The sequence below is a fragment of the Rhinolophus sinicus genome, chromosome 1, assembly GCF_057876585.1.
Source record: "Rhinolophus sinicus isolate RSI-liver-muscle chromosome 1, RSI-T2T, whole genome shotgun sequence".
NCBI classification, from domain to species: Eukaryota; Metazoa; Chordata; class Mammalia; order Chiroptera; family Rhinolophidae; genus Rhinolophus; species Rhinolophus sinicus.
This window is the reverse complement of record NC_142501.1, coordinates 33,720,094-33,734,738: the sequence shown is the minus strand read 5'-3', so window position 1 is coordinate 33,734,738 and position 14,645 is coordinate 33,720,094. Positions and strand designations below refer to the sequence as shown.

The 14,645-nt window shown below is 34.4% G+C and overlaps 1 protein-coding gene across 1 annotated transcript in view; it reads left to right on the top strand.

Moving 5' to 3' along the window:
- Positions 1–11,916, top strand: part of PLCZ1 (phospholipase C zeta 1) — a 38,952-nt gene extending 27,036 nt beyond the window's left edge. The window contains exons 8-12 of the mRNA XM_074319371.2: positions 1,422–1,538; positions 2,569–2,741; positions 7,357–7,489; positions 10,915–11,064; positions 11,831–11,916. Coding sequence (XP_074175472.2) covers positions 1,422–1,538; positions 2,569–2,741; positions 7,357–7,489; positions 10,915–11,064; positions 11,831–11,916 — 659 coding nt within the window. The remainder of the gene's footprint in view (positions 1–1,421; positions 1,539–2,568; positions 2,742–7,356; positions 7,490–10,914; positions 11,065–11,830) is intronic.
- The last annotated feature ends 2,729 nt before the right edge of the window (positions 11,917–14,645 follow it).

The following is a 14,645-nucleotide window of genomic DNA, read 5'->3' as shown; positions in this document are numbered from 1 at the left end:
AAATGTATACACATGACTTGTATTCATCTTTTGTCATTGGTGTATATTGAGTATTACAATTTTAATACTGTTTATTCCTTTCTTAAAATGTGTACACATTTTTTTTGGCACCCTCTGTATATAGATACTCAAATAGACGTGTGTGTGTGTGTGTTTGTGTGTATGTGTGGGTGTCTGTATGCTACAAGTATAGACCTTATTTCAGTAAGACAAACTTTTGAAATAATCAGAAGTATTGGGAGGTAGCAAGTTGTCTTTCAATGGAGAATGCAAGCAGAGATTGAATGAATTTGGGGGTAAGATGTTGTCGTGGTTAGTGTTGGGAGCTTAACTGCATAATTTTAAGGTCCCTTTCAACCTTGAGAATATATTAAATATTCAACCAGATTAATTTGTGTGGCATAGTATGGCTTTATATGACTTACATGTGATTCTGTCCTAATGTGAAAACCAAAGAAAAGGCAAAGTGTGGAAAGATATTACCTTTGTTTTAAAAAAGGGGTGCGTCTTATTTTGGAGTTTTATATATCCTTATGTCAAAGTGAAATTAATTTCAATGTAAAAAAAAGAAATATGTTATCTAATCATTTTCTTCTCAAGTGAATGATTACTGTAAAATTGTATAATAAATTATTATTAACTTCTCAAGTTTTCCATGAATTGCAAATATTTTTTCCAAGACAATACATATAAAAATTGCTGAAGCTATTTATTGTAGAATTATATAATATACGAAGTCGGACAATTAAGTTCTGGAACTCATCTTAGAAAAAATGCTACATACCTCATTCGTGAATATCACTACGGTCACCTTCGAAGTACTCCCCTTGGGAAGCTATGCACTGATGCCAGCGCCTAATCCACCCTTCAAAGCAGTTTTGGAACTCTTTCTCTGGAATGGCCATCAGAGCTGTTGTCATATTACACTTGATGTCCTGAATGTCATCAAAATGTCTTCCTTTCAATATTTCCTTTATTTTCGGGTAAAGAAAGAAGCCATTGGGGGCCAGATCAGGTGAGTAGGGAGGGTGTTCCAATACAGTTATTTGTTTACTGGCTAAAAACTCCCTCACAGACAGTGCCTTGTGAGGTGGTGCATTGTTGTGATGCAAGAGCTATGAATTATTGGCAAAAAGTTCAAGTCATCTAATTTTTGCACACAGCCTTTTCAGCACTTCCAAATAGTAAACTTGGTTAACTGTTTGTCTAGTTGGTACAAATTCATACTAAATAATCCCTCTAATAAGAAAAAAAAAAGCAACATCGTTGCAACAAGTTCTCGAACTTAATTGTCAGACCTCGTGTGTGTGTGTGTGTGTGTGTGTGTGTGTGTGTGTATGTGTGTTTGTGTGTGTAAACAAAGTCATTTATTTAATTTATTTGAAATCTTTCATAATGTTTTCATAATTTTTGTTTTTCAGCCCATGAATTTGTTCTTCATACCATGAAGTTCATTACCAGAATATATCCCAAAGCAACAAGAACAGACTCTTCTAATTTTAATCCTCAAGAATTTTGGAATGTAGGTTGTCAAATGGGTATGTTATATAGGATATTTAGATTTTTGCAGAAATAAGATAAAATGAATTTTTTAAATTAATGGAAGATTCTTGAAAAGAGCTTCTTATGAAGATGTCTTTTTTTTTGGCCCTGAGTGTTTTGCGGTCAGCCAATAATAATCATTATTTTCAAGAGTTGAAATTATTCCTAACAGTGCTGTGGAGGGTAAATCTAGATGAGAGTTGGGGGAATGGAAGTTAAATTCATGAACAGTTAGCATGGGAAGTGTAGGAAAGGAAAAAAAGGAAACCAAAACAGATGTAAGAGGAGAGTGAAGATAAGTCCATTGCCTAAAAGATTTGCTAAGGGCCTCTTCAAATTAAGTGAGCTCTTTACCTTTGGTACTTTACACCAATTTCTGCATTTACAGTTGAAAAATGAATGAGATTACATAGCTCCCTGGTACAAAGCACTGGCATTAACCAGTCAGAAAGTGCCAGGTGTTAATCCTTCTGCTACTGGGTTGTGGCAAGGCCTGTAGGTTTGCAGGGAGGGGAAGAGCAGGGTTAGGATGGTGGTGGTGGGGGTGTTGGGCGATGCATACAGTGGTTATTCACCAGCTTATATACAGGTATTTCTATATTTTAACAACATTATTGCTCTGCCTCTTTCTCATTTTCTCCTCAGTTGATTTTGTACCTGAAAGTTTATGATATAGTTGGTCTTCTCTTCCAGCATTTAATGTACTGATTTTCTTTATTCTCATATTTCCTGGATGTTATCTGATATGTACATTACTATTGTATAATCTCTACTGTATACCATTTTCATTCTTTGACTCAAAGCTAGAAAATAATTTATAGATTAAATTTTGAAACTCACCTTCATATGTTAACATAGACATGGCAGGAGGAAATGCTTCTCCGTCATGAATTATTGGCTAATGAAGCTTGCCCTTAAAATGTTTGAAGAATTCTAATCCATGATTAGATTTCAGTGAATCTACTAATTGTTTCTGTAGCCATATTCTCTGTTTCCTGACAATATCAAAATACTTTTTTCTCACAGTGGCCTTAAATTTCCAGACCCCTGGTCTGCCTATGGATCTTCAAAATGGGAAATTTTTGGATAATGGTAGTGCTGGATATATTTTGAAACCACAATTTCTAAGAGATATTGAAACAAAGTGTAATCTAAATGAAGTACTAGAAAACAATAATCCAGTTACACTTATAATAAGGGTAAGAATAACTTTTTTTTTTCTTATTTGGTTATTATAAAAGCTAGATAGTATACATTCACAGTTTGAGTTCCATTGATTTCCTTTAATGCCTTTTAAGTTTATGCTGGTCTTTGTGGGTATTATAGGTGAGTGATGTTTTAGCATCCTTCCATATTCCAAAAATCTCTTTCTGTTGACTTTGAATGAATGGTTACCAGCCTGTGAATAGAAATATTGAGGCTAAAACCTTCTCCTCTCCAAAGTTTATTTATATTATCCCGTTGTCTTTAGGCATTTAATATTAGGAGATAGAGGAGTCTGAGTTCAGCCCACCAATTACTTTGTGGGTATACTGCTTTTTTCTTCCATAACTTTAAGGAATTTTACCAGGAAATTCTAGGAGCTATTTGATTTTCATTAATCTCCATAATTAGACTTTTGTAGTTCAGGACTCCCCCCCCCCCCTTATGTCTCTGAATATTCCTTGATTACTTAGAAACCAAAAGTATTCATATGGTTTCCTTGAGTGTCTTCCCTTCATGTTTACTAGTTTGTGTCAATTCTATCACTTTCTTGTTTCCTCTGCATTCAATTTTCCTCTGCATTTGATTTTACTCTTTACTGATTCTAATGTAGATATGAATTTTTCACCTGCCTTATTAGTTCCTCCCCCAATTTTTATTTACCTCATATAACTTCCTTTTTATTTCTACCCAGCATCCTTCCCCCAACTACTATCTTATTATTCCATCTCTCATCTTTTGTTTTATTATATCCATACCTTGTATAATTTAATAGCAAAAGTAGTTGTCTAAAATGTATTGTTTCCCATAAATACATTTCAAATACTTTCTTCTATAACATAAGTGCCATTTTTGTTTCCTTTGTTTAAATGTCACCCCATCTTTAGAAAATCCCTAGCTTTTTCTCTCCACTTAATTATAAGCAATTCTAGTTTAGATTGTATCTGCACCTGTTTGCAAATAAATTGGGTGTGTTTGGTCTCTTTGGACCTCTCTCTGTTTAACTGGCTGCTCCTAGAATCACATGAACCATTTCAGATTTTATTCTGGAATTGTTGGTACTTATATTGCTGTTCCTGGTCAGTTTTATTGTATCTCATGTTATTTGACTGAGTGTAGTTCTGCTGGCTGTGCTGGCCAATGAGAGCCCTCCTGCTCCTGTCACCTGGCTGTCAGAGGGCAGGAAATTCTAGAACCTTCAGACTGCACTTCTCCCACAACTCTTCCCATCTTAGCTCCTTCCTCTACTATCTTAAAAGTCACAGTGGATTTGGGGGTACCACTTTTATCCACTTCAGGCCTTAGCCATTTTGTTTTGTCCCAGTTGAGAATGGGAAGAAGTTTAAGAGCTGTTTTCCAAAGATTAATGCTGGAAGAGAGTACAGGAAAGAATGAATGGGACAAAAATGATTCTGGCCACTATAGGAAATAGTGCCAGTGAAGTATGTAACTGATGTTTTAACTGGTTGTTAGGGATTTTGTGACTCTAAAAGAGGAGCGTGTAGATAATAGGTAGAAATTGTCTACAAAACTGGATACAGCCCCAAATCAATTAAATACTAGTAGTTGTTCTAGTGAGAAGAAGCAATGAATCAACCACCTTTTAAGATTCCTTCCTACTCCACACAAATCTTGCTATGCTTCTGGGGCTTTTCTTTCTCCTTTTCCCCCCTACCTCCTAAGCAATTCTTTCTCACTTTCATTTGTTGGCTCCTCTTTCTCTACCTTTGCTAAAATATGTATTAATATGTTGCCTAAGACTTTTTCTTTATCCCCATCTAAAACTAAATTATCTCCTTGTGTCCTTTTATACATGTGCATGGTTTCAACCACCAACAAAGCTCAAATCTTTAATCTGGCCTCATTGTGGGAGTATAAAAACATATTTTTAATGCCTACTTAGCTGTTCCACCAAACTAATCACCGTTTCACCAAACTGAAAATATTAAAGCCTGAACATCCCTTCCTAGTCAAATATACTTCTATTTTATTTAAATCTCAATGAATTGAGTCAAATTCATTGACCAACTCAGGATAGAAAATTGGGAGCCATTCTTCACTTCCCCATCTCCTTCACTTCCCATGTCCAGTCAATCTCAAAATTCTGTGGATCATACTACTCCTAAATGTCATCCATATCTGTTCCCTAGGTTTGATGTCATTTGCTGATATCCTTTTTTAGGAGTTTGTTACCTGTCATCACATCTATTCCTTTAGCTTCCTAAGGGGTTTTCAGGTAACCTGTCGCAGTCCACCTGATTCATCTTTCACATGTTTACCAGAGAGATTTTGCTATAGTTCTAAACTTATACCTACTTAATACTTAGCCGGGCCTTGGTTTATTTCTCTAGGTCCATCTCTCACCACTTCCAGCCTTTCACCTAAGTCTGTAACCATAGGAAAGCCTTTTCTGTCTATGATGACAACTCCATGTATTGCATATGCTGTTTTCTTTGGACTATTCTTCCATCTTTCACTGGCTATTGTGTTCTGACTCATTTTTCAAGACTTAAGTGTCACTTCTTGTTGGAAGCTTATTCCTATGCTTAGTTGTGCTTCATTTTATAATTTTCTTCTTTTTTCCACAACACCCTATGCATGACTATGGCACTTACCACATTGCATTGTAATTGTTTATTTACTTGTAATTCTTGTCATTCTCCCCCATTTGTCTAAGGATCTTTTAAGGATAAGAACTGTGTTTTGTTTGGTCCTTATCCACAGGGCCTGACACGAAGTGTATGCTCAACAGGTATTGGTTAATTGAATGGATGGTTTCTTTTTCAAGTTGAAAATGTTAAAGAGAACATACAAGCTCATTGAGAAAGTGAAAATGGAAGATAGCTAGTATGCACACATGTTTACAAATGCCATCTGTTTATATTGTGGGGGAGTCTCATGTAAGGGTGTAAGTGGCATGGTGTGAAATAGACCGGATTAATGATTTTCCCAGAAAGTTGCTACATAGCCATGTGGGTCTTTCCTTCTTGCTTTGATCATACTAGGGAGCTTTGTGATTACATTATGATTTGCACAAATTATGGAGGGCATGACTTAGAATTCAAAAGACTTAGTTTTGTAGCTTTCTTATGCCCTTGATGACGTCATTCAACATTTTTGGTTTACTCATTGTCATCTGCAAACTAAGAGTTTTGAATTATGTCAGTTATTTTCAAGCTTATGAAAATTATGAAACCATTTTTTAAGCTCCAAATCTCATGCATAAGGCCAACAGATGAAAATAGAGCTACTCTTGTTGACAGCTGAGGGTTTTCTGTTTGACATCCATCCTCTGCAGTTGTTCCTTGAAGGGTTTTGTGAACAAGACTGTACAAATTATTTGAACAATAATCTCTAAATTATTTTTAAATTCTCACATTCAATTATTATTATTTATTTATTTAGATTTTTCTTTTTTTTTTTTCTGTCATGAGATGCACTAAAGGAGAACCTTTTCCTTATTGGTAAAGATCTGTTACCTGTGGAGCTGATATTCAGCTAGTGGGCTTTGGTATTGGTGTATTAGTTATTTATGACCAATGTTCTTTCTAATTATCCTAATGTCTAATTCTGTTGATTGATCAATGCCCATTTCATGCTGGTTGTTAAATATTTGCACAGTCACTCTAGTTTCTAGCTAATGCCATAATGTGTGGATGTAGAAAAATAAAATATTACATATTGACACATTCTTGTATTTTTTTCTTTTCTCTTCCTTCTTTTTCTTTTCAAACTCAATTTTTTATGTGTTCCTCTTTATTACAATCTTCAGAAATTGAAATCATGCCTCAATTTTTACATTAGTACATTTTATAAATTAGTACACTTCAAATATTGAGTTTTGTTTGAACTTTATTCTTTAAAATAAAACAAATCTTAGCTTCAACAATTAGCTTGACTAACAAAAGGCTAAGTAAAATTATTATTAATTACTTTGTTAAGCATTTTTCTGATACCCAGTATCCAATATGCATATGAAATAATTGATTTTGTCTGACTCACATTACTTTTGATAATATAGGCAACAATGGATACTATAAAATTTTGTGATAAATTGTCTAAACATATAAATTATACTAACAAATACTATCTAGGAATTTATGTGATATTTTCTCTTACATTTCAGAAGTAGTATTCATATTGTTTCTTATATTTTTTGCTGTATATATATATATATATATATATATATATATATATATACACAATACGAATTTGAACGTAGTTCATCTTACCATGAACTATGTAACTCAGCCTGAGTTACAGTATAAGGTGATCATAGCAATGTCCGTAAGCAATACTTTTTAACAATCATAACAAATACTTGTAAAATAAAAACACATGTTGAACCATAAACTTTGTACAATATGATTTATACTATAATCACATAACAGTAATATTGAATAATTTAGACATGTTCTTGGTATTTATCTATTGATACTTGAGGATAAAAGAGTTAAATTTTAAGCTTTACATTATTTTCCACTTTCAAATTTTTTAGGGAAACTGACTTATAATCTATCATTTTTTTGGAATACATATTTTATTTTGAAATTAAGTGGTGATGCAGGTTGATGTTCTATGAAATTCTTGTATTCAAATATTTTTGCACAGCTCATCAGTGGTATCCAGTTGCCTCCCAGTAATCTTTCGTCATCTAACAAAGCTGACACATTAGTGGTGATACAAATTTTTGGTGTTCCCAATGATCAAGTGAAACAGCAGACTCGTGTAATTAAAAGAAATGGTGAGCTCCTAATATATTTCATTGAACTTTTATTAGACTTCTTGTTGGAAAGCTTAAAAATTATATATTGATAGAGTTTTGATACATGTTTATTATTCATAAAGCAAATATTTTGCATTATGTTCAAGATGACAAATGTGTTATGCAGCAAAAACAATTTGATAATGATTTAATGCATTATTCAGATGTATTTTCAGTTTACAGATACAAAAATTTATCTGACCTGAAACATTACTACTTTTTTTCACTTTTTCCTCATTTTTTTTATCCCCAATATCACTGAATTAAGAGAGACATTTTGGTGGATGAAAATCTACTTAGCTTCTAGCTTCTGTGTAAAAGAAAGAATTTATGATTATTCTGATACAGCATGTTATACATTTTTACTTCACTACTTGAATTATTTTACATGAAGTTCTGTGGCTTCTGATTCATGCTAAGGATGCCATAGAAACCTACTCAAACAATGTTTGGATTCACAATTCAGTCATTTTTGCCAGAAGGGAAACACAGGAGTGGAAGAAATGACTTTGGTAAGATTTTCAGTGTTCTAGCATCCCATGAAATTTTATGTAATACAGTACTGAAATTGCCATTTCTTCTCGGAGGTTTAAATCATTAAGGGAATTGGAAAAGTATAGATTCCTAGGATTAACCCTTGGTCAGGATCACCTTGCAGAAGACCTTGGAACTGATCCTTGAGTTTAGAATCTTCTTTGACTGGATATTCCCAAAGTATATTGGACTCCATTTCAGAGTCTAGAAATATGCTCCAAGCTAAATGGCATTGACAGAGAAGCAGGTGAAGTTTTATTAGTGTTTTTCTTCTTGGCTGATAATCCTCTTTAATGTTCACCAGCTGCTTGCCCCCCTCCCTGCCCCAATACTTCTCTGGCATGGCCGCTAGTGCAAACGTCATGGGAAAAAAAAGATTTGGGAAGTTTTGCTACCTCCTCCTATGTTATCCATGGGAAAGAATATTGGTGATGACTTACTGCCTTAGTTGATACCCCTTAGAGCTGAAGGCACATTACAATGCAATGTCTGTGAATGGTGACTGCTAATATCAGGAAGCTTTTAGTAATCGAGCTCTTGTTCTTTCTATCCTCTTACTTGAATCTTCATGGCTAAGTGCACAGAACATTTACCTATTCAGTGCATCCCTTGTAATACTATGATATTCTGTGTGTTTTATGGGAATATCCCTGCAGAAATTCAGTTTGGTTCATCCAGCATTACTGAGCCCATTATTAAAAACCTGGTGCTAAGTATCAAGCAGCTTAAAATCTTGGTTTATTAGATGTATTATTATGTATGTCCCAACTAACACTATTGTAGATAATTTACAGTTTAGTATGGGAGATAAGATATAAGTAAACCTATTACGATAAAGAGTTATCAGTGCTTTAAGGAAAGTACAAAGAATTGTAGTGGAAAGAGTGAATTTGGAGATAGTTCTAGAAGAATGAATAGATTTTTTTTTTTTTTTACAAAGATTGGGGATAAAAGCATTTAAGGCAAAAGGTGTAATATGAGTGCTAAAACATGGAGAAGACAAAATTCAAACATGCTAGGGGAAAGTAAAGTCAAGATGAGTGAAATACAGGTTACTTAAGAAAGATTAGTGTGAGATAAAATAAGAAAGTTATATTGGGGATGGTCATGGATAATCGTGAAAGCCATGATAAAGCGTTAGGAACTTTCTTTTCTATAGAAAATGAATAAAATTAAAAATTTTAAAGGAATGTAACACTAATAGAAGTGAGCTATAGGAGACTTGCTGCAGATTAAATAAAAAGTATATGAGAGGGAAATGAGAAATACAAAATAGAATCAGGATATGATTTCACAGTTAGAGGATGTAGAAATCACGTTATTAAGAAGGAATTGTGATATCAGAAAATGAATGGAGGAAAACGATCACATTTGGATAAGGTGTAAAAATAATTCTTTATTTTTGATTATGCTAGGGAAAATTATATTTGTGACTATAAAATTTGGTGTTCTATTTTACTTTTTTGACAACTAAAAGGACTTTCTCATAATATATATGATTTTGTGTGTGTGTGTGTGTGTGAGACAGAGAGAGAGAGAGAGAGAGAGAGAGAGAGAGAGAGAGAGAGAAACAGAGAGAGAGAGAGAAACAGAGAGAGAGAGAGAGAAACAGAGAGAGAGAGAGAGAAACAGAAAGAGAGAGAGAGAGAGAGAGAGAGAGAGAGAGAGTTTGTAGAGAGTGTATAGTGAAGTGGTGTTGGAAGAGGTAGGTAGAATAGATCAGTATAAGAATTTTGTGCAGATATTTTGCAGTGTCTGTGAAGAATTGACTTAAACCTGCCCCTGTACTCCATGGAATTATTTATCTTCTTAGGGCAAGGTAATACCGTTATTACTATAGCATGCTTCAAATTAGTTTTATATATTTGTGGACATAAACTGAATCCTGGATTACTGTCCAGTAAATGTGCACGTGTGAACACAGATACACCACAGAAAACATAGATAAAGTATAATTACCCACAAATTTTTCTGTGTTTCTGGAAATGTAACTCAAAGAATAAAAGCTAAAAAAAAAAGAGCAAAAGCTATTGACACAACATGCAAAGCATTTCCTTTGTCCGTGAAAACCAATGTGTATTGTTTCTCTCTGAACCTTCGAGTCTTTATTAAGTATAGTATATTTGATCTGGATATCAATTTCTGGATTCCATTAAATTATGCTTAAATATTGGAAGGTTTGCATTACGTTGTGACACAATTTGGATTACTTGTTGTTGGGATGATCTATTTTGCTAGAGACCTACATTACTCATCACCTTTGGACTTTAAAAACAAGTACTTAGTCAAAAGAAAGGTCAAGAGCTGGCTTTAGAGCACTTATTATCTAGTTTTCAGGCCATCGTCTATCCATGGAGCTCTGCTCATAATAGGACCTGGTATGAAAAACTGATGTTACTTCTTTATGTCTCAAGGTCTTTGTTAATGAAATGCCTAAACACAGCAGTCATATTGCCTACCGATTAGACATTTCTGATCTGAAATCAGACTCCATTTATTTGAATTCTTGTCCCACTACTTAATGGCTGTGTATGTAAAGTTCTTAAGAAGTTATGTAGCAGCTTTCTGGCTCAGTTTTTTCATCTGTAAATGTAGATAGTAATAACCTTCTTATGGTTGTTGTGAGCATTAAATGAGATTATCTACTTAAAGTTCTTAGGATACTACCCAGCAATAGGAAACACCCAATAAATATTGTTATTGTCATTATTGTTTTCTCAGTGGGTGTATTAAAAATTGAAGTTCTCTAAAACGCAAGCTATTATTATTAAAGTATTGAAAAGAAAAATTTTGGAGAACAGGTATTATTCATTTTTCCTTAGAAATATTGTCTATGATTCTTTGATACTATCTGTTTCTTTATGTTTCAGCTTTTAGTCCAAGATGGAATGAAACATTCACATTTATTATTCAGGTGCCAGAATTGGCATTGATACGCTTTGTTGTGGAAAATGAAAGTAAAATAACTGGAAATGAATTTCTTGGGCAATATACTTTACCAGTTCTATGCATGAGCAAAGGTAATACTCCTAAAAGTAAAATGATTGTGCTGACATTTAAATATAAGTTGAGTTTACTGGAGACATTCTTTGATATAACAATAGCTCTACCCATGACAGCCAGATGTAAAGGAAATTTTATGTATTGACACATGTTTTCTTTCGATAGAATTATAGAAATACAGAATGTGAGATTGGGGTGTGGGATCTCTAGGAACACTAATTTGACAATCTCGGCATTTATGAGCATCTCTTTACTTGGATCATAGCTTTTTTGTTTCATTTAAGAATAGTCATAACTATCATAAATAAATGAAGAATGGGAATGAAAGAGGAGGGAGAGCCAGTGACTCATTCTTCCCACGTGAGGAGAACCAAGACTGTTGTTTCTTGACTCTTTTCAAAGCTGCATTTATGTTACAGTTACTTTGCAGGGTGATTTACACTGTACTCCCAATTACCTCGTCTCAGTATGTTTCCTTTTGTAACACCCTGTGAGACAGACCCAGGAAACAGAATCTGAAGCAGATGGGTGGTGGCAAATTTTGGAAATGCACTTTGAGGGAGGAAAAGCGTGAGCTCTGTGCTCAGTTACTCAGTAGGAAGTCAGAATAGAAACTTAAATATTTCAGTTTTGTGGAAAATTAATATAAAAGATAAATAGAACTATTCAGTCATAGTTTTCAACATATGCTTAATAAAGATATGTTCTTTCTCAGTAGTACTGTAAGACCATTGATGGTTAATTTATTTTGATTGTTCTAATTAGATACGATTCCCTTTGCAGGTTACCGTCATGTTCCTCTGTTTTCCAAAGGTGGGCAGAGTCTTGAGCCTGCTGCACTGTTTATTTATGTTTGGTATGTCAGATAGCAACCAATAGTACCTGACATATTGTTAGCTATACATTGCAATAAAACAGCCAAGATAAATTTTCGTCTATTTTTTTTCCTTTTTTTAAAACACAGAGCAAAATGACTATTTACAAAAATGGAAATATTGAGTGAGTTCACTTGTAAATATGCAACGTAGAGCAGTGGCAAAAAAAGAAAAGAGAAATTTCAGAGGATCCTGACTCACTGCGGCATTCTTGTCAGTTAGTTTCTGCTGCCTCTCTGCTGCTGAGGCTGCTCTTTCAGCTGGCTTGTATCACTTTTAATTAGTAGAATTTACAACCTTTTAAAATATGTCTGATTGTATAAGATACTTGTATGTTGGCACATCTTTGGCAGTATAAAAGAACTGTGAAATCTAAGAGTGTCTCAACTTTTTGACACCCACTATTGCTTTTTGCAGTGGGAAGGAATTAGATTTCCAGGCATTTTGGGTCCTTTTATATCCTAGATAGCAAATAGCCCCTACATTCTCTTGCTAGTTCTTAAATGCCGTGCACTGGATTTGGTACCCTGTAATTATACGGACATTTTTATGAGTGCATATGAAATTGATTTGTATTCAAACTATATCCAGACTCCATATCTATAAAAGAGATCTACTGTGTGGATTTACATGCTTAGATCTCTGAACAGATTTGCAACATTTCTGAATCTGTACTAAATGTACTTTGAAGATTGTCTCTTGATTAGAGATGAGATTTCTGTGCTGTTTCATATGCTGAGGTTCTCACCATCAACAGGACTTTGCTTTACTAAATGTCATATAGAGAAAAATGTAGTTCCTTATTAACCATTCTTCAAAAAACCAAGCTTATTAATACTAATTGTACCACATTGTTGTATTGTAGTGAGGTGAAAGCACCTAGCATAATTCTTGGCGAATCAGGGAGTCCTCATAGGTATTCCTTGATATTAAATCTGAACTTATAACTAAAATATATTTTAAAAAAAAAGACTATTTGAGATATACACTAATGCATTAGCTTTTGATAGCCAGAAAAGTACAAAATAACTCATCTACTATGTTTTACTCTTATAATAGTTGACCCTCGGACCTAAATATTCAAAATAAAAATGCCACTGGTAAATAAAATATTCAAGCTATAAGTAGTGAGAAATGTCCCAAATTACTCAGCACATAATCATTCAGATTCTACCTCATGGGCTCTCTGCGTCTAAGATTAGGGTACACTCTTCTCCGTAGAGATGCATAGCCAATTCTCAGAGGGGTGCTTCCATTTTGCCAGACTATGGGAGGGTCTTATTTACATCATCTCTTGTTCAGCCTAATAGCAGATGGGGTGTTTAACTTTAACCTCCTAAAATCTTTTGAATATCTGGAGTTCGATGAGATTTAAAGACTTTTTCAGAGGAGTTTTGCAGGAGAGTTCATTAATTCTGGTGCAGGGTAAACTTTTTCATTCTTTTTTTCTCATTTATACCAACACGATTTGAAATAAGGGTAAAAAAGGATATATTTCCTTTTCTCACCTTTTGTTCAGGTATCAATAAAACTCAGTTCACTGATTTTGAAGACCAATTCTTTCATTTTTTTTAACATTCCATTTTAAATTAGAAACGCAATTTTGAAAGGAAACATTAGGTTATTTTATTTCCTGTCTAATAATCTGGGATGTCTTTAAACATCTCTGGTTCTGTTTTTGGATGCATTATTTACCATTTACTTTACCCTTGAAATTAAACAGGTATCATCATCATCATCATTGTTATTATTTTCTCACAAGAACTTTTAACAGATACTACCCATGGAAACTCTGCAGTCAGGGAATGTTCTTATATTGGAGAAGGTTTGGAATGGTGTAATAAGCCAGCTTTAATTTGTGTTTTCTCTGCATGATTCACATGCAGGAAAAAATAGTGTTGATGAGTGGAAGAAAACAGAAGAAAGGGCTAAATGAACCCCTGGGCTATGGCAACAGAAGACCTTTTAACTTTTAAACCTCAGTTTAAATGTCAGTTCCTCAGCGAAGCTTGCATGATCTCCTGGATTAGGTCATGTTCCTTGGTTTATGTTTCCATACAATTGATAAAAGTGATAGAACTGACTGCATGATCAGGGAGCTCCTGGTGTTGCTAGGAGCTGGCCTGATGCTCATAGTTAGGCTCATGACGTTCTCCTGTTGGACGTAAACAGTTTCACAGAGCATCAATACCAGACAAGGCCCCTCTGTGACCACGATGGATTAAGAAAAAAACAAAACCACTCTGTAATCATGCTTGAACACATGAAGTTGTTCAAGTTGAAAAAAATACAAACCCTAAAAAAATAGCCCTGTCTCAACTCTCTTTCGGGCATTCTGACCAATGACTTGCATCAATGGTACATGAAAGGTTTTCACTTGACTCAGATATGACATGTGCATTCTAACAGCAGGGTGAGCCAGCCCCTAATCAGATTTGGTGATATAAGCCTCCCTAAATTGAGGGACATGAGATTGAGTGGAGTGCCATGCATAAGAGTGCTATCTAGACTCTGGGCTTCTGGGCTTGCTAGAAACTTCTATGGAGTTGCTTGCACAATATTTATGGCCAACCCCCATAGCCTGAACAATCATTTAACCAATGAAAACTATTTCTAATATCCCTCATGTTAATTGACATACTCTCGTGTAGGTACAGGCAGGGATTTGTATAGCCCTTATAGTAGCCGCTTCTGGAATATGGATTCCTTATTAGAGTTTAAAA